This window comes from Pelodiscus sinensis, chromosome 28 (genome assembly GCF_052426305.1).
Source record: "Pelodiscus sinensis isolate ZL-2025 chromosome 28, ASM5242630v1, whole genome shotgun sequence".
NCBI lineage: Eukaryota > Metazoa > Chordata > Testudines > Trionychidae > Pelodiscus > Pelodiscus sinensis.
Window position 1 is genome coordinate 2,439,515 of NC_143079.1, and position 25,171 is coordinate 2,464,685.

Here is a 25,171-nt window from a genome sequence, read left to right on the forward strand (position 1 = left end):
CCGCCCCGTGGGACGTCACTGCGCGGAGCCCCGCCCCCGTGGAACGTTGTGTAGCAGTTTCGGCTCCTCGGGGTTCCCCGGGGCCAGGCGGTTCCTGCGGCGCCTCCAGCTCCTCCCCCGCGGGCCAGCTGGACTTGGGGGGGCGGGGCAGCTCGGGCCCCCCGGCGATGGTTTGCGTGGGGGTGGGGGGACTCCCCCCCCGGCGCGGATGACCCCCGGTCCCCCAGCTCAGGGGGCGCTGCCCGCGAGCCGGCGGCCCCCTCTCGGGGTGCGGGAGGCCTGGGGCGGGGGGGGCCTGCCCCCTGCGGTGCGAGCCTAGGCCGGCCCGGCCGCGAGGGGGGCGTGTGGGGCTTGGCTGCGCCCGCCCGCCTCGGCTTCCTCCCGCGGATCGTCCGGAGCTGCTCGCGATGGAGCTGGAGAACATCGTGGCCAACACGGTCCTGCTGAAAGCCCGGGAAGGTAGGAGGCTCCCTTGGGCGCCAGGCTGGGACCCGGAGGGAAGCCGCTTCTGCTGCCAGCTGGGGGGGGGGGGGGGGTCTGTAGCCTGGACTGCAGCTGGAGGAGCCACCTGGGACGTGGGTTCGCTCCCCTTCCCCGGGATTCGGCATTTACAGCCCCGCTCCCGAGCCCCCCCCGGTTCAGCACGAGCAGCTGCTCACCCGCCTTTTGTTCGCACAGCCCCCTCCCCGCCCCCCCGGGGGGGATGCGGCCGCCCCCTGCCCCCTCGGAACGCGTGTGACCGGGGTGCGCGCTGGGCCTGGCACGGCGAGCCCGAGGCGCGGGGTCGCTGCGGTCTGGATGCAAACCGCGGTCAAGCCGGCTGGGGGAAGTCGAGGAGTCCCAGAGTGGCCCGATTAGCACAGGAAGCTGCAGCTGTGTCGCCGGAGACTCGGGATTTTCCTGGTCCCTTCCCTGAGGTTGCAGCCAGTTTCCCACGCTGGAGAGGAGAGGAGAGGCTGTGGGCTGTGGGCTGTAGACATCGCCCCAGGAAGTCTGGCCCTGCTCGGTTGGCATCCCCAGGCGTGGTGCACGGGAGAAGGCGTCTGTTCTCACCCGCCGTGCCCCAGAGGCAGGGTCATGTTCCTTGTCTCTCGTGTGGCGTGGCTGCTGATGGTTGGCGTGCGGGACACACGGGGAGTGATTCTGCCCTGCTGAACGGGAGGTGACCTTTCCAAAGGCGTCCAAGTCCCACCTCCGAAAGGGACGGCGAGTGCGAGCAGCCTGAGTCCTGTTGCTTTCGCGGGGGCTCAGGCTAGTTCTACACTGGGAAGGTCTTGCTGGCGAGGACACACCGAGGGCACCGCGTTTCCGCCAGCCCAGCTTATTCCGGCCCCCAGGTTGAAATGCCGGGTGCTAGCAAACGCGCCGTCTCGCTCAGCGTGCGGCATCTGTGCTGGAAAACGTCCGTAGCGCAGGTAACGCCGGTCACGAACCCGATCCCGTCACACCTCTAAGCAACGGGCTGTGCCAGCCACTGTGTGTTGCGTGGACCAGGCAGTGGGGAAATACGTTGCTTTTAGGGGGCTCCCACTAGCCAGCAACCTCATTCATTTATGAGAAGGCGCCTTAAGGGCACCCGGGAACGTGGTGCGGGTGGGCGGCGTCTGATGGGCACGAATGGCTGCGGCTCCTCGAGCTGTACAGCCCAAGTGGCCGCGGAAGCTTTCTGTGTCGCCGTCGGGTGGGTCGTTAGCCAAGATCCCATTCGTCCCGGTGTGTTGTGTGTGGCCGCCCAGCCGAGCGTCTGTGATGTGGGCACCTGCCTGCTGCACTCAGCTCCTAGTCACCCCTCTGGTGTCGGAGGACGGCTTGTCTGGGCTGTGCCACAGGCGAGCTGGCTTCCCCAGAGCCACCCCTGAGACCTGTAGAGCAGACGCCTTGTTAGTCGGGGTGCAAAATCCCCATTCATCAGTTCGCTGGCTAAGCAGGAGCCATGCAGCAGGGGTGGGGAAGAGGGGCTTCTCCTGCTCCCGCCCCCAACAGGGCTGAAGCCCCCCTTCCTCACTGTTCGCTTCCCGAATGGTTCGGCGGGCGATGCCCCAGGCAGGAATGGCTCCATTGTAAGTTACTCGCATCGGAGACTAGGGATGTTACGTATCGGTTACTGGAATAGCCATGAATTCTTATTGGTTACTCGACTGGTCTGTAATCCCCGGGGGCGGGGTGGCAGCCAGTGCGCTCCGAGGAGCCCTCTGCTACTCCCCACTGCTGCCGCTGGATCAAAGGTGGGAACTGGTCCGTGAGGGGAGCCCGTTTAAAAACCAGCCCCCCTTGCGGACCGGCTGCCTGTCGCCCTGCACTGCTGCCTCGGATACAGAGAGAACAGCGCGGAGGCAGCAGCCCCTGTCTGGTGTGGGCACTGAGCGCCAGGACCCAGCACAAGCCAGAACTGAGCCAGGCTGCCTGCCCACCCGGCTCCTAATGCAGAGCCGCAGCGGGAGGAGGTCCTGGACCTGGTGCAAGCCAGGACTGAGCCGGGCTGCTGGCCAGCCTGCTAAAAAATGGACTGGCGGGGGAACGCATGCAGTCTGTAGCATTGACCTACACGCTTTTGCTTATTGGTTAATCGGCGGCCCGAGTCCATCCCGTATTAGTGGAAGGCAGAAACAGAGTGTCCTGGAAAAGCTCAGGCAGAAACAGAGTGTTCGTTGCAGTGCAGGACGATCGCACGGCTGCTCTCCGCCGGAGACAGGTAACTCCAGCAGCCCTGCTCTGCGCAGTGAGGGGCTGATGGCTGCTTTCCTCGTCATCATGGACAGGCAGTCCCTGTGTGCATTCCGACCTTGGCCGGAGCCGCCTTTTCCCAGCTCCTGGTCTTCCGAGGCTGGAAACCGGAGCCCCGGAAATGCTTCAGGAATGATGTGCACGAGCGACCTGCTGCCGTCGTGCATCAGAGCTGCCAACAGTTTGCTCCCCGGAGGAGCCAGCCAGCGGCCAGCTGAGTGGGCGTCCGAAGGAAATTGGCGCCGTTGCTCTCCCGTCCCTGCACAGGTCCAGTCCAGTCGGCTTCTTCGAGACACAGAGATCGACGGGGCCTTTCAAAGCTGCGTCCGGGATCCGGCTCCCAAGTTCCGGTCGAAATGGGCACGGGGGGGCCAAATGCAGCAGACATTGCAGTTGGGGAGCGAGCGGGATTTATTTCTTCTCAGCCCTTGTGCCTGGGGCAGCCGGAATTGTCCCGTCTCCGCTCACACGTGGGGTGTTCAAAATGCTGCGGCGGAGGCTGCGGGGTCTCCACGCCCCGTGTGACTCCATGTGCTCGGGAGGGGGCGGAGCCGGGGGCGTGGCTGGACCAGACCCCTCCGTCTGCCGGAGGGATCCTAGGTCAGCGGTGACCTGAGCCAAGAGGAGGCTGAAACTCCGGTGGGTTTCGGGACCTGGTGCCACCGGTGTTCTGGGTGGAGCCTTTAGAGGCGCTGGGATTCGGGAACCAGTTTCCCGACTCCCCTCCCCGAAGCCGGAGCCCTCGGCCGCCTTCGCTGAATCGGTGCGGGCAGGAGCCTCGTGTGCTAGGGCCCCTTGCCACGGCATCGCTGCCTCTCGAGGCCCTTTGCGCTGTCAGCGGGATTCCCAGCTTCAAGCACTCGCAAACCTGCCCCTCTGGCCGTCCTGCCGCCGCGCTGGCCGTTGGTCCGTCTTCCACCCGCCACTGTAGCTACCCGGGCGCAGCCCTGCCTGGAATTGCAGCGCAGCGGCTTTTGCCTGTCTGCACGGGAGCTGAAAACTGGGCTGATCCCATTGGGGCGAGGTCTGTGCCTTGGCGCCTGGGACTGGCCCCTCCGCGCGGCGCGGCTCCGAGGGCTGCGAGCCTCGGACACTTGGCGGTGAGTGGCGCTGACAGGCTGATCGTGGACCCGAGTTGCAAATCGATGCTTGGGGGGGAGGGGGGGATCTGCAGCGTTTAAGCAGGAGGAACGTGGTCCTGGGTTCTCCCTGGGCCAGTCCGGGGTCGACCCAGTGCAGCGTGGGATAGCCGTGGGAGGACTCAGGGAAGCCGTGTGGCCTGAGTGGTGCGAGGAGGCGTCCACGTGACCCTTCCGCCAGCGTGACGCCTACTGAAATGGCAAAGCTGCTCCCAGGGGGCTTGGCGAGTCGATGAGGCGCAAGGTGAACCAGACGCTGCGATCCGGGGGTGGGCTCGGGGCAGCTGCTGCTGGAACGAGCCAAGTTACCCCGGCAGCCTCCCATGTGGACCGGGCCTGCACTCTGCCCCCTTGTCTGGCACAGCCGGGTTAGCGCCTGCAGCATTCGCTGGCTTGAGCTGAAGGACGGCAGAGCTGGGTCGCACCTCTGAAAGCTCCCGCGCCCCCCGCGCCCAGGTGCTTTCTGCGGCTTGGCTCCGTTTCACGTCTGGCTCAAAAGGCCGATGCCTTTGTCCCAGTTTGCTGGGCCCTTGCGGGCAGTGGCGTGGATCCGTGGGCAGAGGGGCCTGTTGGCTACGCCCTTCTCCCAGGTATTACTGCTCCTGTGGCTGCTTTGCTCTGCCCTGCTGCCCGGGGCCAACAGTGACGTGGAGACAGGTAGGTCCGGTGACGAGGCAGCAGCTAATCTCGAGCTCTGCAGAGGGCCCAAAAGAGACCCCAGGGTAAGCGATTGCGGGGTTATTTCTCCCTGGCGGCGTGCGTCCTACATGGAGAGTGGCAGGGAGTCTCCCTGATGTGTGGGGCGGGGCAGGAGTGAGGCTACCTCTGCCCTCAGCTGTAAGAGGCTTGTCGGGAGCTGGTGCCCAGAGGAAAATGTCATTTTAGGGCCCTTTTAAAAGCTGAGTGACAAACAAGGGGTTAAAAATGGGCTTTGTCCTTTCAGCTGCCTTGTGGTGTGTGTGCGTGTGTAGGTGGCGGGGTTTTTGTTCTTTGTTTTTTACACTAGAAATTCAGGTCCCATCTAGATGGGAAGACCGTGGTGGTGAGTGAGCGACGGGTGCCGGGCGCGGACCCTGAGCGCTTGTTTCAGTGCGCACCCATTGCCAGTGGCGTGTCGACAGGCTGGAGAAAGGAACTCCTGTCTAAGATTTACCACTTCCATCCGGGTGAGAGCTGGAGCATGCGTCCTCCGAAACCTGCAGCAAATCCCCCGCGGGAGTCGATCAGTCTGGCCCAATAGATAACGCCTGGGCTGTGACTCGGCAGACTCGGGCGCCTCTGCCACTAACCTACTTAACAGCCCTGTCCCTGTCCCTCTGCTAAATGGGGATAACAAAACTGATCTCCTTTTGGAATTGCTTTGAGATCTGCTCGCTCCGCGTGCTCTGCCAGAACCTGGGGGCGGTGTCTTATAGAGATGTAAAATATCGATCAATTAACTAATCGAATAGTCGATAGGATTTCCATCGACTCTTCGATTGGTCGATAAGGACAAGCGCGCGTTCCGCCTTTGAGAGGGAGTCCCCCCGCTGGCCCCAGGCTCCACCCAGCGTTCCCACCCCCCGCTGGCCCCAGGCTCCACCCAGCGTTCCCACCCCCCGCTGGCCCCAGGCTCCACCCAGCGTTCCCACCCCCCGCTGCCCCCAGGCTCCACCCAGTGTTCCCACCTTGAAAAGTACAAGAGCCCCCGCTGAGGCTCGTGCATGTTTGAAAGTGGAAGCGCCGGCATGGACCCCCCGCCGGGGCTCTTGTATGTTTCAAAGACGAAGCGCCGCTGCCACGCCCCTGCCCTGTCCCACGGAGCTGGGGGGGGGGGACCGGCTTTTAAGCCGGCTCCCCCCAGCACCCCCTCCTCCCCTCCCCTTGCTGCCCCTTTGTGATAGAAGCCCGGTTTAAAGAACGAGGTGGGGGGCTCCTAGCCAGTCCCTTGAAGCGCGCTGTAGTTGGCTGACAAGTGGGGCAGGAAGCGGGCGATAGCTCTGCGAACGGCGCGTCTGTGGGGCCCTGCGCCGCGTGTGAACAGGCAAAGCGCCGTCGGAACAGGCGCGTGTGTCACACGGGGGGGTCTCTGCACTTGAGTCCAAGGGAGCGACTGTAGCGAGCAGCCGCCCTCTTCCTGGGTCCGAGAAAGCGGCTAGATGCCTGCCTGGAGCCGAACGTGGCCAGTGTTTGGGAGCCTGTTTCGGCCTGGCCCCAGGTGGTTGCTCAGGGAGGAGCTAAGTTTTGGAAGCCCCATGAATAACTGAGGTATCCCCCCCACCCCCGCCCTCCTGGAGATGGAGGAACACCTGCTCCCCATGGGCAAACGTTACCTGGACGAGGGCCGATGCGAGTCCCTGCTGCCAGGAGGACGGTGGAGTAACGGTGCCGGTTTCTGGGCGGTCTCTCTGGATTGACAGCAGTGTGACCAGTCAGGATGGGCCTGGCACCAGGTCTCTGCCTGCCCTGTAATTGTGGGGTTGGCACTGCCAGGAACCGTTAACGTGCCGTGTCCCGACGTGTTGCCCGCTCAGACCCGTTGGGGGTGGAGCTTGCAGGGCCGGGCTGCGTGCAAGGCGGAGCTTAGGGGAGTCTTAGGATGGGGGGAAAAGCTCTGACTGGCAAGCGGGTCCCGGGGTGATCTTGGCTCCGTTCCCAGCTCGGTCCCAGACGAGTTGGTGGCATTCTCAGTCCTCTCCCAGTGAGCGTGTTCTTCGGGCGCTTTGCGCCGTGGCGGTGCCGGGTGACTGCTGTTCCCTGCGAGTGGCTGCCCAAGCGCAGATGCTGCCCAGCTGATTAGCAGAGCGCCCACAGCTGGGCTTTGTGTTGCTACTGGTGGTGCACGTTGGCCCATGCCTCGGTGCGCACAAACATTTATTCCACACGTGAATGGAAACGATTAGAGGGAACATTGCGGGTGACCCCAGGTGAGACCTGTTGTGGCAGGTGCTGATGCAAAGTCCCAGCCCAGAGGAGCTTAGAATGGCACCAGACGCTGGGTGGGGGAGGAGACGGAGGCCCAGAGCAGGGAAGTGTCTTGCCTGTGGTCGTCCAGCAGCTCAGTGGCAGAGCTGGGGAGAGAACCCAGCTCCCCTGTGTCCCAGGCCAGGCGCAGCCCACTGCACGAGAGCCGGCTTGTCAGAGCCCTGGTGGACTAACATGGCCCCAGTCATGGCTGGCGTCCAGGCAGTAGTAGGGGCCAAGGTTTCCAAGTGGGGCCAGGCCCCAGCTGCCTGAAAAGCCCAGATGAGCCGCGCTGCTGAGCTAGACTCCGCGGCCCTTGGGTTCCCCTTTTCCCTCCATCTCCAGTGGGGCCAGCGATGCTCCCTGGCCCAGCTGTGGAAGGGGCTCGCGACTCCCCGCCTGGTGGCTGTTCCGGGGCGGGTTAGGGGTGGTTATTGCGCCCTGATCGTTGCAGGGTGCCGGAAAGCAGCCGCCGCGCGTCGCTCCAGAGTCGGCTCCGATTCAGCAGCGGGGGAGCCTGAGCCGTGGGGTGTCGTGTGGGCCCGCGAAGTGCTGAGCCCCTTTTCACCCCACGTGCGGCCCTGGCCCACGACTCGGATGCTCCCTTGAGCAGGGCTGGCGACGGCGTTCCCAGCAAGGGGTCTGTCTCTGCCAAGTGCCCTGGGGTGGGGCAGTGGGGAGAGCCCGGGGGGGCAGACGCTGGAGAGGCAGCTCCCTGCATGCAGGGCTGGGACAGACGGGGGGTTGCGGTAACAGGTCCCCGAACGCTTATGTCTTGTCACTTGGTCCGTGGGCTTCTCTCCTGGCAGAAGAGTTTCATTGTGCCCGGAGCAGCTTTTCCGATGGCGCGGCTCAGCTTGGCGGGGCCGGAGGGGCTGCTGCTCGGGGGGAGGCTCTTAGCCCCTTTACAATAAATGACTTGAGTTGATACGTGGAATCCGGGGCCGGCTCCTGGCTGACGTGAGGCCGAGCAGCCGGTGGGGGCTCACGGGGCTTCGCTGCAGCATGGCTCTGCCCTGCGCCTCTGAACGCGCCCAGCCGAGCCGCTGCCCTCGAGCAGGGCTTCTGGGCTGTGGCTGGTGCAGCGGCCACCTGCTCCAATTGGAGAGCGAACGCCGGCGTGCCGCGGGTGGGGACCTGCCTCCCAGCTCCCATCTGCTCCCTGCTGTCGGCGCTGCGTCCCCGCGCTGGCTCGCTCCCCCTCCGCCTGGCGCCGCCCAAGCTTGGGGCGCGGGGAGGGAGCTGGATTCTCTACCGCATCGTGCGTCACCCTCATGCAGGTGCCGGGCCCCGGGGGGCCGAAGGGGGCGGAGGAGCAGGGCCCAGACGCTCCCATCCGTGGGGGGGGTGCCGTACGGCGAGCTGGCCTGGCTGCGGGGGAGCATGTCGGGCCGCCTGGGTTAGTGCATTTGCCGTCGGTTTCCAGCGCGTCATGGGAGCGAGAAGGCTCCTTGGGGAGCGGTGAATGTCCTGGCTGGTTTTGCTGCCCTTTGCCCCCGCAGAATCCTCCTCTACTGCCCCCCCCCCTCACCTGGCGGGACTGGCCGCACACCCCTGAGACTTTTCCCCTGTTCTGTCGCGTGGGCCTTGACCGAACGGCCCCTTCTCCCCGGTGGACAGTCTGGCCTCAAGACGCGCCGTGGCCGTGGCAGGTCGCGGATCCCCCCGGCTCCAGCTGCCCTGAGGTTTCGAAGGCTTTGCGAGGCGTCTGCCTTTCTCCTCCCGCAGCCGGGGCCTGATGGGCCGTGGTCCCGTGCCGCACGGGCGCTGGCTGGGGAGGGTGCTGCCGGGTTAACGCTCCTTCCCCCTGCGTGGGCTGGCCTGGACGGAGAGCAGAGCTGCCTGGTGCAGTCCTTAGTGCGGGGGCAGGGAGCCTTTTCTGGGTGGGGGCTGCTGACCCAAAGAGGACTCAGCTGGGGCCGCACAGAAGAGAGGAAATCTCCCCGTGGCCCCTGACTGAGGGGTTCGGGTATTGGGGGGGGCTGGGATGTGGGGGAGGGAGGCTGCAGGAGCCTCGGGGGCCAGATCCAGCCCCCAGGCCTTATGTTCTCCACCCCTGCCTCAGGGCTTGGCTGGGTGAGGGTTTTGTGGTCTGGCTGCTGACTGCAGCAAGGAGAGGCAAGAGCTGGAGTGAGCCTGGGCCCAGCACGACCAGCAGCCTGCGGCGTGGGAGGCAGGTGGGGCTGCTTGTGCCCGCTGTGAGCCAGAGATCCTGCCTGCGTCCCCCCTTGCCTGACAGCGAGTCCGCCGTGTCCCCCGGTGCGCCTGTGTCGGAGCCCTGGCTCCCAGCTGCCGCCCCTCCACTCCGGGATAACGCCGCACACGCGCTCTGGGGGGCGCCCGTTCCGAGGAGGAGACGGGCTGGATTCCACCCGCCCCTGGATTCCCGATGCAGCCGCGGTTCCGGGGGATATTGCAGCTCCAGCGCCCCCCCCACCTCTCTGGGGCGTGGGCCTTGGAGACCGTGAACAAGCTTCCCATCGAAGGAGAGACTCCCCTTTGCCCTGCGCTGTGTTTCCAGCGCGTCCCGGGGCTGGGCTTCGTTGCAGCTGCAAGAAGCAAACACCAAGCGAGCCGCCTTCCCGCACTGCGCCGCGTGGTTCCCTGCGGGCCAGGCACCTTCTTACCACCGTCGCGGGCCGGACGGGGGGGGAGAGGGTGACGTAGTGGGGGCACCTTGCTGGTTGCTGTGCTGGGCAGTGGGCTGTGGGTGACCCCCACTGGCTGCTGGCTGCAGGTGCCGCGCCGCGCCGGGGTCAGTGGGAGACTCGGTCCCTCGCTGGCCCTGGGCTCCATGCTGCGCTGCGCCGGGGTCGGCTGGGGCTCCACGGCAGCTGCCGCTTTGAAACGCGCAGAGGTGGCGTTTTAAAGGGGCAGCCCGCCACACAGCGTGGCTGGCGGGGGTTGGGCATGCACACGAACCCCCCGCCCCCGCCCGTCCCCCTGCAGTGTTCTGAGTCCGTGCTCGTGGGACGTGGCGTGCAAGCAGCATTGTGCGCCAGTCACACGTCCCGCCTGCTGGGGCACGCCAGGTTGAAGTGGGCCCATCAAAACTCCCCCCCCGCCTGGTGCTGCCTGAGGAAGGCCCCCCCCCCCCGCTCTCCGGAGCCAGCTTAGGCCCAACGCGGCAGCCGGCCACGGGGAGCCTTTGTCTCTTGCTTTGGGTGCTGGTGCGTGGGCAAGAGCAGCCCTGTGCCGGGGGAGCGCCCCGCCTGCCTGGGTAAAGCCACAGCCTGGCTCGGGGAACTTGCCGGGCGCGCCAGCGCCTCCCACCCTCCGTCCGGTGGGACTTTGCTGCCGCTCGGCCCCAGGGGCTGAAGGAAACGGGCCCCGTGCTACCCGCTCTCACCCGCCTGTGACTGATGTCGGGGTTGCGAACAGACCTGCCCTCGGATCCACAGGCCTGTGCGGGGGGCTGGGTTCAGCCACAGCCCCTTGGCACTGCGCTCGGGGCCTTTCTTCCCCCGCACCTGGGCACTGGGGTCCCTCTGGGGCACCCAAATGGTTTCCCCCTGGTCTCCTGTGACCTGGCTGCCGCAGCTCTGGCTTCCTCGGCCCCTGGGGACCTGCCTTGGCACCGCTCGGCTCCGTCCTGCTGGGACGGCTCATTCCAAGCTCCGAACGTGCGTCCTCTGGGCGGTGGCTGAGGCCCCACATGGCAGCCTGTCAGTCGTGTTGCCGGAACGGAATAAAACGGGCGCGAGGAACGTTCGTTCCCACGTGGGACCCAGGCCAGGCGGCTTTTTCTTTCACTTGTATTCCCGGCTCGCTTCCCCCGTTGCCTCCTGGGCGCTGCTTGGGCTGTGCCGGTCAGGCTCGCGTGCCTAGCGGCTGTTTAGGGAGCCGCGGAAGCCGGCCGCTAGCATGCGGGGAAACGGGTCTCTCCCTTCCAGCCTGGCCTGCGTGTTTCCACTAAGATGTAAATCTGGCTGCAGATCTCCTGAGGCCTTAATGGCTGATTTCCTGCCCTCTCCTCCCCCCGCCCCCCAGCCTTGTGGGCCACTGCTCTGCAGATTCCAGACCCCCCCTCCCCCGCTGCCCCTGGCCTGAGCCTGCTCCAGCGCCCGCTGGTTCACCAGAACCGGTCGGCAGTGCCGGTAAGGGTGATGTGCACCGGTTAACCTGTCCCCTCCCTCTCTACAGCCCTTAAAACAGCTCCACCTTAGTCTTCATCCAGACACCCCAGCTCCAAGGATCCGACCCGTCCCCATCGAGTGTGTCCGACCCCCCCAATAGGCGCTTACGGCTAAGTTGTACTTATGGAAGTGGAATGTGTATTAGAAAAGGGAGGGGGCACATTGGCGCCGCCGCCGCGAGTTCTGAGCTTGGCTTTCTCGCCGAGCCGGGAGCCTTGGAGTTGCAAAGACTCAGTGCAGGACCAGGCCAGGGCTGATTGCCCGGTGCCCCGGTGCAGGAGGGATCCAAGCCGGCTTAACGCTCAAACGTCCCCTGAAGCCGATTGGCCATTAAAAGGTTCGGGGCCCAAGAGTCGGGGGCGGCGTCATGCGCTTTCCACGCAGCCTCCGTTCCGGACCATTCAGTCCTGGGCAAGCGGAGGGTTTTTGAGCAGCCGCCTTTTCCCGACCCACCGGCCGTTTATCTGTTCAGCTCTGGCAAACGGCACCTTGAAAGAGAGCGGGGGAAATGTCTCACCCGAGATTCATCTAAATGTTAATGTTCCCTTTGCTCGCTGAATCCACAGCTGTGGCAGCGCGCGGGAGCCGTCTGTGCCGCCAGCCTCTCGAGATCCCCGCCGTTAGGAACCCCTCGCTTCTCCCCGGCGGGGTTTGCACTTCTGAGGGGGACGGGCCCTACTTGCGTTTCCGTCCTTCCTAGCCCGGGTGACGCCTCGGGCCGCGTGTCCTCCTGGTATAAGATTTGCTGCAATTATACGGCATGGGAACAACAATGGTTTGATGGTCTTGTTTTAATCAGATGCCATCACCCCACCCCAAAGCCACAGTGCTGGCGGGGGTGCTCCTTGGCCAGCCCTCCGCCCCCCACTAACACCAGCACTGCCGGGCTCCGGCCTAGCCGGCCGCTTTGCTCCAGACTCCTGGTCTCCGCCCCGAGGCGCGTGGGGAAGTCACCTGCCGTGGGGGCAGCTGCGATTCTGGCGGCCTGGGGGCTTTGCAGGGAGCCTGAAGCAGAGGGGGGGGGGGCTGTGTGGTGACTTGGCAAGGCCGGGAGGGGGGGTGTCCCTTTGGGCCAGCTCTGGGCTTCACTGCTGGGTGGGTGGGAACACCGCGTGAGCCCGGAGACGGGGCGCCCGTGACCTTCCCCCGTGGCACCCCAGTTCTGGGGGGGGGTTCGTGGCTTAGTAGGCCTGGTTTAGGGACAGTGACTGGCTTCCCCCCACAGCCTGAGCGCTGGGCTCGTTCTCTTTGCAGAGACCCGGCAGGGCCCCGAGGGAGGCTGCCCTGGTATGTGACCTGCTTCAAACCAGGCCGCTGTTGGGAATCTCTCCAGACCCCCTGGGCTCCCAGAGCCACCCGCCTCTGGCCAGGTGCCCGGGGTCGAGGCTCCCCGCGGGGGCTGGGAGGAGACGGGGATCCCAGCCACGTGGGCTGGGGGGGCCGGGGCTTGTCCTCCTGCCCTGTGGCAACCAACGGGCGGGAGCTACGGGCGCTGACCCCCTGCAGGGACTTGCCAGGACTCCTGCAGGCCTAGGCTGGGCGCGGGCGGACCCAGCTCTTGCTGCTCCAGAGACCCCCTTCCTGTGAGGGGCCGGGCTGGGAGCCAATGAGTCCTGGGGCTTTGTGGCCCTCGGCTTCGCTGCCTTCCCGCCTGCACGTGTCTGGCTCTGCCCCGGAGCCGGGACGGGAGGGCGGGAGAGACCGTCGCGGGTGGGCGAGCGCTGCCCGAGGGAGGCCCCGAGTGCGGGAGGTGACGGCGCCGTTCCCTGTGTAAACGCCAGCCCTGCCGGCGGGCACCAAAACCCCGCCAGGGAGCGGAGCGCAGGGCAGCCTGGCCGGTACACAGCCTCTGCCAGGGGCGGGCTAGCCGTGGCCGCCAGGACCCGCTCTGGGGGGGTGGGGAGGGTCCCCCCCCGAACGGGGGGGTCTGATGCCAAAGTGTTTGGGGAGCAGCTGGTGAGGGAGGGGGCTCTAGAGGGGTGCTAGCGTGGGGCCGGTGCGGTGTTTTGGGGTGGAGGTTGTGCTGGGGGGGGGTGTGTTTGCCCCATGCCCTGGCTCATGTGGGCTCCTCTGGGAGGGGGCCAGGTGCTGTGGGGGGGGGGCTGTGCAGGTGCCATGGAGGTGTTAGGGAGTGGGGGAGACTTGAACTGGCGCCCCCCCCTCACTGTGTGTCCGTGGCAACGCGGCGCCAGGCCCGGCCCACGCGGACTCTCCCGCCACAGAGCCACCTCTGGGGCTGACTCATGAGCCTGCGGGGTCTGACTGGGGCGTCCTGCCCCAGGGTGTCAGTTTGCCCCGGGCCCGGGGCTGGGAACGTGATGCCGGCCGGCTGCCCCAGGAGAGGGGCTGGATTCCTGGCAGGCGCTGTCCGAACCAGCCCAGCCTGCGGGAGAGCCATCGCCGTGAAATACGGGGGGCGGGGGGACCAGACGGAGCCCCAGCCCTTGCGGGGGGAGGGGGGTAACCAGGGCAGGGCCTGGGGGCGTGTCAGTTTCAGGGAGGGGCTGGCGTGACGCCCCGGTTTCTGCATATGGACTGCACCGAAGACTGGCTGGGAACGGCCGCTGGGGGCCGGTTCTGCCGGGTTGGGCAGGGGGCTCGTGGCCGGCCGGGCGCAGCGCCGCACCCCCCGCACGGCTCCCGCCGGGGAAGTGCTGAGCCCCGTCCCATGGGCGCGTCCTGTGCTCGCCCCACGCAGGCTCCAGGGCCTGGAGGGAGGGTCCCCGCTGCCCTCCTGCCGCGCGGGCCCCGGGTCCGGAAGGCGAGCAGGGCCGGAGCTCAGGGAGACGCGCCTGGGCTGGAGCCGGAGGGGGGTTACTGGCCCGCGTGCGAATGCTTCTCAGTGTTTCCAGGGAACTGGAATGAGCGGGGGGAGGGGGGAGGCTGTTGCAACCTCTGGTGAGGCAGCAGCAAGTTGTGTTCTGCTTCGGGGTGGCCTCGGCAGGCGTTTGGAGTCGGTGCTCTGCTGAGGTCGCCGAGTGCCTGGCGCCGCTGCGCGGGCGGGGAGAGAGCTTGGCTTGCCGGGGAAATGCAGCCGGCCGAGCGCGGCGCTGAAGCTGGAAGGCCTCCCCCCCAGGCCCGTAAGTGGTGGTCCCAGCTTTGCAGCACTGGTCCGGGGGGGACTCGCGCCTCTGCGCCATAGCTGCTGGGGGGGGGGGGGGGGGTGTCTCACTCTTCCACAAACCTTCCAGCCCCCTCTCAGCGACTCGCTTCTGAGCCATCGGACCGGACTCCAGCAGCAGGACTGACCCTCCATTTGCTTCTGAAGGAGAATTCCACTCAGCCCTGCCTCTGCCACAGACTTCCTGCTTGTCCTTGGGCAAGTCACTTAATGTGTCTGTGCCTCATGGGGGTAGCAGTAACACTGTTCCCAGCTTACATCCGCCCTGAGGCGCCGCTCACTGCTCCTTGGTGAAATGGGGAGTGTCGACCCCTTGGCTGGTAGCTCCCGGTGGGGCCCTCAGCGGAGGATGCCCTGAAAAAAGGCCTGTCTTCGATGCCACGGGCACAGGGCACCTTTCAACAGCCACGTGAAATTCACGCTAAAGGGGGAGGAAACGGCGACAGCTTGGCCCTTACCGCCCTTTCCATTTGAAATCAATTTAAAACACATGGAGGAATGTTATTTTCCTGCAGCTCCAGCCGTCTGCGTTCTTATCTTGCTGACGCAGACGTGAAGTGTGGCTAGCGCTTAATAAGATCGTTATCAGGCTTGATTAAAACACGAGGGAGGAGCAGTCTGGAGGTTCCATTCCCGTGCGGGGTGACGGAGGGAGAAATCGGCCCAAGAACCACGCAACGCAAAGCCCTTGGCTGTCGCAGATGCAAGTCACCCCCGCGCCCAGGCGGTAAACGACCTGCGCAGAAAGCCAGTGTCCAGGACTCACAAGCACGGTGCTTCTTGTTAATCTCGCCCTGCGTGGTAGGCACTACAGATTGAACCTCTCTAGTCCGGCACCCTGGGGACCTGACCAGAGAGTTTGCGGGACCGCGGGAGGTCACCGTTGTCTGACAGCATCACCGACTCTTGCACGGCTTGCTGGGCTCTTAGAAGACACTGAGGGGTAAACTGGAGCTAAAGAACAGCCCAGAGCACTGAGAGCCAGGCCTGGTGGCTGTAAACAAACTTCATGGGACTGCGGGAAACTTGGCCGCACGCCGGAGCACGGCTGTTGCCAGGCTGGAGAGGTTCCCCCGTCGTCTTGACTGGCTGAATTTTGGAGCTTGGGAAACGGTCACGAATGTCAGCAGAGCTGGGAGCCGGCGTGACTCCAGGTGACGTGGGGTCTCCACTGTGCCCCTCGGCCCGGAGCGGCTGGAGAAAGCCAGCTGGGCAAAGAAAGCGACTTGTGGGCTGATAGCGGTGCCCAAGGGGGTGTCCGGGAGGTTGGTTCTCCCAGCTCCAGGCACGAGGTGATGGTGAAGAGACGAACGGCCACCTCCGCTCCCACGCTGGCCGTGCGGGTTTCCTGGGCTCTAGCGTGGGGATGGAGACGCCCAGTCGACTACCCCATGCGCATCTGCTTATCGGTCAAGTCACTACTCGACTTCCCATCGACGAGAGGCAGCGAGGGGGGGAGCCGGAGCCAGTGCTGGGGGGAGCCAGCTTAAATGCCAGTTCCCGCAGCACCATCTCTGGGGAGGCAGGGGGGTAGCGGGGGGCGGCTGTTAATACATTTAAAGGCAGAGCCGCAGCAGGGTTCACTCCCAGGCCAGGCGCTAACCCCACTGCGGCTCTGCAGTCCCCCCCCCCCCCCCATTGACTACTCGATTCCCTGATCCCCGCAATGTAACATCCTTACTGTAGGGCCGCGAGGGGGTTAGATGAACAGCCACGTTCTCTCTCCAGGCTGCTGCCGCCTGCCAGGCCTGCCCCCCGGCTGCAGGAGGGCGCTGGGGCGGCGGGGATGTAGAGGAGGCAAGGGAAGCTCTGCCGAATAACTTGCAGGGGCTGGAGGGGCCCCCCCCATTCTGGCACGTCAAGCGGGTAGTGGATTATTCATGCCGCGTGGGAGGCGGTACAGACACAGCTGGTGCTGCCAGGCTGTGCGGAGGGCGGAGGATGGAGAAAGGGGGCCATGTGTCTGAGTGACGGGCCTGAGCAAGTGGCGATAAGCTGGCTCCTTGGGAGAGGCAGCTACTGCCCCGATCAGTTGGCTTTGCCGCCCCCACACCTCGGTTTCCAGGTGCCCGGCTAATGGTTCCCGCCAGTGCAGGGAGTGACTTCGTTCACAACGTCCCGCAAACACGCCCAGGTGCCAAGGCCTCGCTCCAGCCCAGCGGCGTGCTCGGACTGGCGGCGTGGCGTGTGGGGGTGCCCCAGCCACGGCAGCTGTAGCCGTTCGGCATCTCCCTTTCTGCTGGGGGGGAGGAGTTGGTGCTTGATCCGTTCTAGGGATGTGACCGACCAGTCGACTGTCCGATTAGCAAAGGCGACAGGCTCGTCGATTCGTCCCTCCGCCCCCTTGCGGCCTCGGTCAGAGAAAGGCAGCGGGGGTGCGGAAGATCGGGGGTGCTTCAAAGCAGCAGCACCACATGGAGCCAGGGTCAGTTGGGGACTTTCCCACTGCCCCCAGGCTCCATGTGGTGCTGCCACTTTGAAACGCCGCGGGGAGCATGGGGCCAGCGGGGGCTGCTTGAGTCCCCATGCTCCCCTGAGGTTGTTGCTACGCTTCAAAGGCGGAGGGGCCCTTATCGATTAATCGAATAGTCGATGCAAATTGCCAGTTAACCGAAATTTTACATCCCTGATCCATTCGCTGCTTTGTTGCCTGCCGTTTAACTGTCTGGCAAAGCATTTCTTTTGTCAGTGTCGCTTGAGGCGCCTTCCACGTTTCGAAGCATCAGCAACGAGGCAGCATCCCCTCTCTGTGGATTTCAGTGTCCGGGGCATATCCCTTCACCCCTCTTTAATCCGACGGGTAGACTTTGGATGAGATGCTTCCATCTATTTCATCACAGTTTTCTTCACAAAGTTTCATGAGACTAGGCCGGGGCTTAATTGATCCTTCAAAACAATCCGCCACAGAATTCCACTGGCCGTTTTGAGGGCGAATTAGTTTGGAGCCTCTGGCTCTCTTCAGTGAAGCTGAAGCCAAACGGTTGTTGCAGAAATATTTTGGGACTTGAACAGCATTTTCTTTGATTCCCGCAGAAGACGTGCTTTAGTCTCTGGCTCAAAGGTGCATGAAATGGGCCCTGTGGCCGTGTCATTAAGGAGCATCGCTTTGTCTGCCAAGTGTTTTCTCATCTTCACAGCGGTGGCTGTGACAAAACGGCGCCCGTGGAAATTGGATTTTTGTTCAGTTTAATTCAGCTTTCACTGCCACGTCTTTTAAATAGTCTGTGTGGGCTTTTCCCGCTTGTATCGATCGGTTCTGGCAGAGATGCAGCCCCATCGTCTGATGCCACCCAGGCACACACCCCTAGATCATGGTGTACGTGGCTCTACCCGCCACGGCTTAAACTGGCAAACTTCCCTCCATGTTTATCGCTCGCTGTTCCAGTCCCTTGCACACAGGGTCTCGCGACCTTCCACCGCTGTCTGCTCTCCCAGGTGGAGTGTGGCCTGCTCATAAGGACTTGGCCGTGTCAGCGAAATGTTTGTTGTTAACAATGCGAAAAGGCGGATTTGTGTCAGGAATGCACCGAGCAATCGTCTCCGTTGGGTGTTTTGTGGGTATTTGTCGGTTGTTACGACAGACTCACCCATGGGTGTGGTTTTCCTGGCTGACTGAAATCTTTTGCTTGCGACGGATGCTTTGGCGTCTGAAATACGCTCAGTTACAGCGCTGCTGCTAAACGTACCAAGGGATGATTCTGAAGTTGTTGCAGATAGAAAGTTGCTTATGCCTGAAAACAAAATCAAAACCTGATTGACAGCCCAGTCGTTCTTCTCACTCTGAGTCAGTTAATAGTTGCTGAAAAAAATATAAACAATGCAGATCCGATTCCAAAAAAGCTCAGACTGGCAGCGCTTAGAGGGCACTTACTGCAGAAGTAAGCCCCACTGAACTCACTGAAAACAAGTATAGCCTGGGTTTCCCTGGGGAAAGCGGAGTTCTGCTGCAGTAAAATAAGGAACAGACTTATGGCGTCACCCGTTTGGCCTGTGGACATGATGTTCCCAATAAGAGGCCTGTGTTATGTAATACAACATAAGAAAACGACGCTCATGGCAACGGGCAACTCTCGATTTGTCTCTTACTGCAGCTTTCTTGGGTGACTGCGTCCAACCCAGGTTTAACTAATTCAACAAGCCGGAAGGGCTAGTGTAGCTAAACTTTGCTTTTCCTTGCAACACCCAGCACAGCAAACAGCGTGGGAGCTGATTTCACTCTCACTTGCACTAAGAGGCAGCGGGAGAGTCTCGAGGAACGGTGTGTGGCCACGTGAATTATTTAAGTTACTAACCAGTCGATCCGCATTGTTCTTCCGCCACCTCGTTTTCTCCCTTCTGACGACGAATCGTCCTGCGGGGCCCTGCAGCAGCAGTTTGCGCTGCTGACACTTGACACGTTTTCCTTTTTCACCCAGGAAGGGAATTTCTTCAGAATGCTCCCGCTCGGGTCTCGTGCGCCCAGCAGGCTTTTTCTAGAGGAAGCTGTGTGCGCTGAGTGACGTCTTCCCTTTTGCTTCCCGGTCCACCCCCGGTTCCTTTCTGTGCTGCCTCCGTCCTCTCCTGTGCGCCGTCTCGCTGTCTTCAGACGATGCCTGAACCAACTCTGCCGAGCTTGGCCCAGGCGTGAAATAGTCGGAAGCTACTCGCCAGTTTCTTCCGGTTCTGGTACCGTGCGTCTGGACTGCCCCTGGCGCAGTGGGGCCCGTCTCCGCTGGGGCCGTCCGGCCTGACCACGACCCTAAAGGATAAGGGGACTCCTGGGAACCCCAGCCCTTTCCGGCTGAGTTTGAATTTCCGACGGGTTCATTTGATTTGTGTTGAGCACCAAGCACCCGGCTCTTGGAAAGCAGCGCCGTGAAGTGCTGGCAAGCGCCCGGCGCCGAGGCCGCCTGCGGAGAGTTATTAGCTCCCGGAAGTCTATAAAAGATGATAAAGAAATCCACCCGGGAAAGCAGGCAGCTGGCCCAGGGCATCCAAGGCCTCGTCACTTTAATAATCCCCATTTCGTGCTCCTCCGAGGGTTAGGCCGGCGGGACCTTCGTCCCAGCCGCAGTCTCTCCCCCTGCGGGGAGGCTCGACGGACCAGGCCGTTGCTCCGGGAGAGTCTGGGGCGAGCGGCTCTCCTGGCCCAAGTCTGCGAGCTGGGTGGCCGTGGGGCGTGGAGGACACTCCCTGTCCATACAGGGTGTGAACGCTGGGACAGGGGGGCCTCGCGGGAATGCTGGGCCCTGAGTCCCTGGCTCTGTCCCCGCTGCTCACTATGCAAACCTGGGGCCCCGGGCCCTGCCCTGGCTGAGCCACGTTCTGACAGTCGGGCTGCTGGGGAAATCGGGGCCCACGGTGGTTCGCGCCAACGTGGGGAGCAGGAAGCCGGGGCTGGGTCCCACATGGAGCTCGAATTGCCACGCCACCGCTGGACAGCAAAGCGTGTGCAGCCTTTGGCCTCCCCCCCGGAGGGCCCGCGGGGCGCCACCCGTGTCCGTGGGGTCCCCGCCTGGCCGATGGGGTGCCTGGCCCGGGGAAGCCTTGGCTCTAAGGAGCGGGCTGCCGGCAGCAGCCTTCGCCAGAGGTCTGATGGGTGGCGGGAGCCCCAGGGGGATGCTGCCTTCTAAGCGCCCCGCGGGGGTAAAGCCACCGGTGGCTTCTCTCACCTCGGGCCGGGCAGCGGAGCCCCCCCCCCGCTGACTTCCCGGCGCAGCTTCCTTGCGTGTGCCCCCGGCCGGGCGAGCGCTCGGCTCTGCATCGTGGGGACTTGCTGGTGCCTGGCACTGAGGTCGCACTCGGAGCCATTGGCTGTCCCGCTGTGCTAGGCGTGTGCGTTCACCGGACCCCCCCCGGGTACACAGTGAGGGTCCCGCTGCCCCTCTGCAGAGCCCCGGCTTGCCTTGTAGAGCTGGGCAGGCCAGGGGGAGGGCACCTGGCTTGCAGCTGCCAGGGAGCTGGCCAGTTGTCTGTCCCCTGGGCCAGCCCGCCAGGCTATGAGCTCATTCCTTGGGAGCCAGGCCTGCCTCCTCTGAGCCCAGCCGGGGGCCGAGAGCAGCTGGCAGGCCCCGGCCCGGCAGGGAAGGGCTCGCGGAACAATAAAGCGGCTCCCGCGATAAGGAAACCAGATGGTGGCTGGCGAGCTCGCGCGGGGGAGGGGCATTGTTCTCGCAGGAAGCGCAAACTCTCTGGGCTCCTGGGCCTGGCTCTCGGCACGGTGCAGCGTGCGCGTCTGCCCGGCGCTGTCCTCAGGGCTGGCAGCCGGGGCGCACTTTGCCCAGCTTGGCCTCGCTTTCCCCTTCAGCTCAGCTCGCCGGTGCTTGGCAGGCTGGGGTACGTGGCCTGGGGCTGCTGGGCCCGGGGGGGGGCGGTGTACCCCAACGTGCCCCGCGGCGCCCGGGCGCACTGTGGTCCCCGATGGGGCTGGCGTCTCTGGGTCCGGCAGGTGGCACGGGGCTGGCTCAGACCACAGGAGCGTGGCCTGACCCTTCCAGCACAGCTCAGGCTGAACCCTTCTCTGCCCCGCCAGTGGGCGACAGCCGCCTGGCTGGGGCGGGGAATAGCCAGTGGGTGCCCCTCCCGTTGGCCGGCATGGGGCTGGGGAGCTGCTCCCTGCGGGGTCCGTCTGCCCTCTCCTGTGCTTGGGGGCAGGACGCGGCTCTCGGCGGGGGGGCTGCCCCGAATCCCTGTGGAAGTGGAGGTGAGTCACTTTCCCTTTGGATCAGCCCCTTCGGGAGGCGCAAGCTGGGGCCTTGGGAGTAAAGATCCCGAGCGCCCGTGCTCCAGCGGCTCCAGAAATCGGCAGTGGTGGTGGGGGGGACACAGATGGAGCCGGGGAGGAGTCCTGTAGAAACAGTGGAAAAGGGGCCTCTCTCCCCCCGATCCCTCCCCTTCCCCTCAGGGTCTGAAGCTGGGGTCCGCACCCAGTTCTGAGCCTCACCTAGGTCAAGTCCCCCCCACGCCCCAGTTTCTCCCCAGGGGTTCTCGCCGTCCCCGGGAGGCCTGGTGCGTTGTGGCCCTTGGCTGAGGATGAAGCATCGCGGTCCCGGTGCCGTTCCTCCAGCCGTAGCCCTCGGAGCAGGGCCGTGTCCCGGGCCGTCCCTTCTGTGTCCAGACTAGTGCCCGTGGCCGCCGGCTCCGGATTGACTCTGCCTCCCCCTGCCCCTTTTGTCCCTTGCAGGAGGCGGAGGGAAGCGGAAAGGGCGGAGTAAGAAGTGGCGAGAGATCCTCCGGTTCCCGCACATCAGCCAGTGCGACGACCTGCGGAAAGGCCTGGGTAAGCGGTTCCCCGGCGCCGGCCAAGGACTGGCAGGACTGGCTCGCGGCAGTGCCGGGCGCCGGCTGGTAAGGAGCCGGTGGGGAAGAGGGGAGAGCAGCCGGCACACGGGGCTGTGCTCTGCACCGCGCCTCCTGCTCTCCGGCACTGTCACGGCTCCAGAGATCCACAGGGAGCCCCGGGCTCCGGTTCTTGCGCCCGGCAGCCGCGGCTGGACCGTTTCCTGCCAGCACGGCGGAGAGATGCCGATTGGAGAAGGGTGGGGCAGGGAGGCTGGGAAAGGGTCAAGGCTGGGGGCTGCTCCCTGCTGCTGCAGAGCCCTTGCGCTCCTTGCTCCGAGCTGGGGGGCAGACACCTTGTGCCATCCGCCAACAGCCAGGCACTGCCCAGCGTGCGGCCGGCGCCCCGGTGGGGAGGAAAGCGGCACCCGGCGGCAGGGGCGCAGGGCGTCGGGTCTGGACACAGACGCTCCTGCCCCAGCATCACCCCACCTTGCCCTGGGGCCTGTGCGGGCCCCCGCCTGGCTCCACACTGGTATCCAGGTGTGCAGATGCCCCTGTCCGGGATGAGCCTGGCGCGGGTGGGCGCCCTCTGCCAGCGGGGCTCGTGGGAGCTGCGCCTGGGCACCAGGACTCAACACCCTGGGCTTGGCCAGCCTCCGGGGTGCAGCCTTCCCCTCCAGCTGGCCTCGGGCGCCTCCCGCCTGGCTCGGGGGAGCCTGCGCAGCGGCCGGCCAGACGCAGGCACGAGAGGCTTGTGGGTTTAGCCCTGGCTGCACAGCTGCTGGCCGCCCTGGGAAGATTTCCTCTGGGAGGTGCCTGGCCCGGCTGAGAACACGCAGCTCCGCTGTGCCAGGGCGTCTCCCAGCTGGCAGAGGGCCGGGGGCAGGACACGGCCGGGGGAGTTTCACTCCAGGAGTGACGACTGGATCCCAGGGAAGCTCCCGGCAGCAGGTTCAAAGGCAGCTGAGGCCCCGCTCCCCGGCAGGGCCGATCTCCACATGGAGCACAGAGGGACTTGGAGGCAGCTGGGGTGTGTCCACCCCGAGGTCTGGGGGCCTCTTCCCCTGGCTCAGAGTGACCCTCGGCAGCTGGGGACTTGCTGGAGCAGCCCCGCTAGGAGCAGACCTGGTCCGTCCCTCGCAGGCTGGGCGTAGGGTGTTCAGTGGCGTTTAATCCGCTCAGCGACTAGTCGATGGAATTCCCCTCCACTCATCGCTCCGTCAGTAAGGGCGGGAGCTGCAGCGGGGTCAGCGCTCGCCCCCGGCGCGGCTCTGCCTTTACGAGCTGGCAGGCGCTTATTACGCTTAAAGGCCGAAGCGCAGCGTGAGCTGGGACAGCTGGTTCCTGGCTCGCGCCCAGTCCCTGCTACGCCTCTGCCCCCCCGCCACCCGCGGAGATGGTGCTGCTCCGCTCAGCCCCTGTCCCCAAGCCGCGGGGCGTTTGGCGGCTCTGAGCCAGAGGGGGCTGGGCCGGCACGCTTGGGGGAAGCAGCGTCCAAGATAAGCGTGTCCTTCTCCCAGGCTCCCTCGGAGACGTCAGACTCTCCCCCAGCGCCTGCTCGGCCGTCCTGCTGTGTTCACAGGGCCTGGGAATGCGGGTCGGGGAGCCGGGGCCTGTTCCCAGCTCCGAGGGAGGAGTGGCGCGGGGGGAAGGAAACGCGCCGTCTTGTCTTGCTGGAACACACAGCTGGCACTGTGGGGGCTTCGGCCTGGAACGCGCTGTGTGGCCAGGCCCCCGTCCCGCTGCCCAGCAGGGAGCCGTGAGACCCCGGGGGCGTGGGGGAGACGGCCTGGCTGAGCACCCAGACGCGCTGGGACGTCAGAGGCCACTGGGGTATTTGGGGGTGCAGGTGGCTGTGGAGGGGGCTCCCTGAGGGAGGGCGCACGCTGTTCTGGGGAGCTGGTCCCCTAGAAATCCCAGCCACGCTGTGCAGCATCCGCCCCAGGGACTTGAGCTAAAACAGGCGCAGCAGGGCGTGGGCAGTGGGTGGGGGGGGCCAGCCCCTAGCTCCGCCTAGCACCCCCCACGGGAGCCACCCCCACCCCCGCACCACGGGAGGGGAGTGATGCATGGCTCCGGAGCACAGGGAGAGGGCGCTGGGGGCATCAATGCTCCGCCCCCAGCGCACCTACAGCAGGTGTTCTGGGGGCGGGGCCAGGCTGGTGGTTTGGGAAGGCCACGCCTCCCCCTGCCTAGCGTACCCGCTGCCTGTCTCCAGCGCAGTGACGTGCGGCTGCTCTGCTCTTCTGGCTGGGGCAGCAGCTTCCTGCTTCCAGAGCCTTCCCCAGTGGCCACCGGCCCGTATGGCTCATGAGCCCAGTCCAGAGGCTCTGTGGCCTGGGAAGAGCCCGTAGCTCCCCTCCCCCCTGGATTAGCCCCGAGTTACCCGTTAGCCCCAGCCGGGGCAGCGCTCCCCGTGCCCACCGCTGCCAGCTCCCGAGGCTCTCCGGGCGGGCGCGGGGCGTCAGAGCAGCCGCTTTGACAGGCTGCGGCCCGGGGCCGGGCGCTGGGCTCGTGGCTGCAGGGGGTCAGGTGAGCAGTGCAGGGGGCTGAGGCAGCTCCCTGCCTCTCTTGCACCCCAGAAGCAGCCGGCAGCAGGCCTGGCTCCTGGGGGAGGGGAGGCACGGGGCTCCCCGCACTGCCCTTGCCCTGAGCAGCAGCTCTGCACACCCATGGGCTGGGAACCGGCTGCCGGCTGCTTCTGGGGGCAGCAGGGTCTGCGGCACCAGGGGAGGCAGGAGTCACTCGAGAGATGCACCTCCCGCCCCAGCCCTGACCCCGTGACGACGCGTCGGGACGCCCCCACCCTGCGCCCCGTCCGCAGCCAGAGGGGAGACTCCGCCGGCCAGTAGCTAGAAGGTTTTATTGCTTCTTGGAGACACCGCGCAGCATCGGAGCCATGTCAGCGCAGGAGCCAGGGCAAGTGGCCTTGTTCCTGTGGGGGGAAGGGGCTTCACCCCCTTCCTTGGTCCAAAACCTCTTCACTCCCCCTAGCCCAGCCGAGACTAGCTCAGCTCCCGGCCCTACCCCCGCCTCTTTCCTTTGTCCCTGTCTGGGAACAGGGTCGGCCTGGCCCCGGCCAATACACAAGGGAATCCCACAGCATGCAATACGGCCAGGTTACAGCACCACCACCCCAAAGCCAGAGCCCCTCCTGCTCCCCAAAGCCTCCCCTCAGCCCCTCCCCCGAGCCCACGCTCCTGTCCCGTTGTCGGGGGTTGCGGCATCAGCAGTTGCCTTCGCCCGGGTCGTGAGAATCGGCGTTGGAACGCGCCGCTCCAGGGCCGGGCAGTGACGCTCGCCCGCGGTTGGGTTGGCTGCTGCCGCGCTCGGAGGCCGGAAGCCGCGGGGCCGAGCTTTGGGGGGTCTGGGCTGGGAGGGCCCCCAAGGGGCTGCTACGCCGGCAGACGGGCCCACTGCCTGCTTTGCTCTCCCTTCCAGAGCGGGACTACGACAGCCTGTGCGACCAGCAGCCCATCGGCCGGTTGCTCTTCCGGCAGTTCTGCGAGAGGCGGCTGGAGCTGCTGCGCTGCATCCGCTTCCAGGACGCTGTGGTAAGACGCCCACTCGCCGCCAGCCAGGCGCTCGGGTGCGCCCGGGGCAGGGGCGGGGCGAACGCTGCGCTAGGCTTGGGGCGATCGCCGTGGCCTGCTGGTGCTGATGGCAGGGGATGCGGCCGCAATGCAGCGTGTTGGGAGCCCTGGGTTTGCTGCCTCGGGGTGGAGGAGGAATGTGGCGAGTGGCAGGTGGGGGAAAGACCCCAGACGTCCACCAGCAGGACCGAGAGCGGGTTTCCGGATGGTCGCTCCCGGGGGCTTGCTGCTGGGGCGCTGGCTTTGCCGGGCGTG

At 65.3% G+C, this 25,171-nt stretch overlaps 1 protein-coding gene across 5 annotated transcripts in view; it reads left to right on the forward strand.

Moving 5' to 3' along the window:
- The window catches only part of LOC102462222 (G protein-coupled receptor kinase 5-like), a 37,313-nt gene continuing 12,142 nt past the window's right edge, over nucleotides 1-25,171 (forward strand). For 2 of the 5 annotated variants that reach the window (XR_016348023.1, XR_012897993.2), the window contains exons 1-3: nucleotides 20,013-20,378; nucleotides 21,226-21,321; nucleotides 24,765-24,877. Coding sequence is in view for 3 of the 5 variants with exons in the window: in XM_075911043.2 (XP_075767158.2) it covers nucleotides 20,174-20,378; nucleotides 21,226-21,321; nucleotides 24,765-24,877 (414 nt within the window). In the remaining 2 variants the exon portion in view is untranslated. Of the gene's footprint in view, nucleotides 460-13,426; nucleotides 15,218-20,012; nucleotides 20,379-21,225; nucleotides 21,322-24,764; nucleotides 24,878-25,171 lie in introns of those variants that run through there. The other 3 variants (XM_075911044.2, XM_075911045.2, XM_075911043.2) reach the window with 3 other exon arrangements.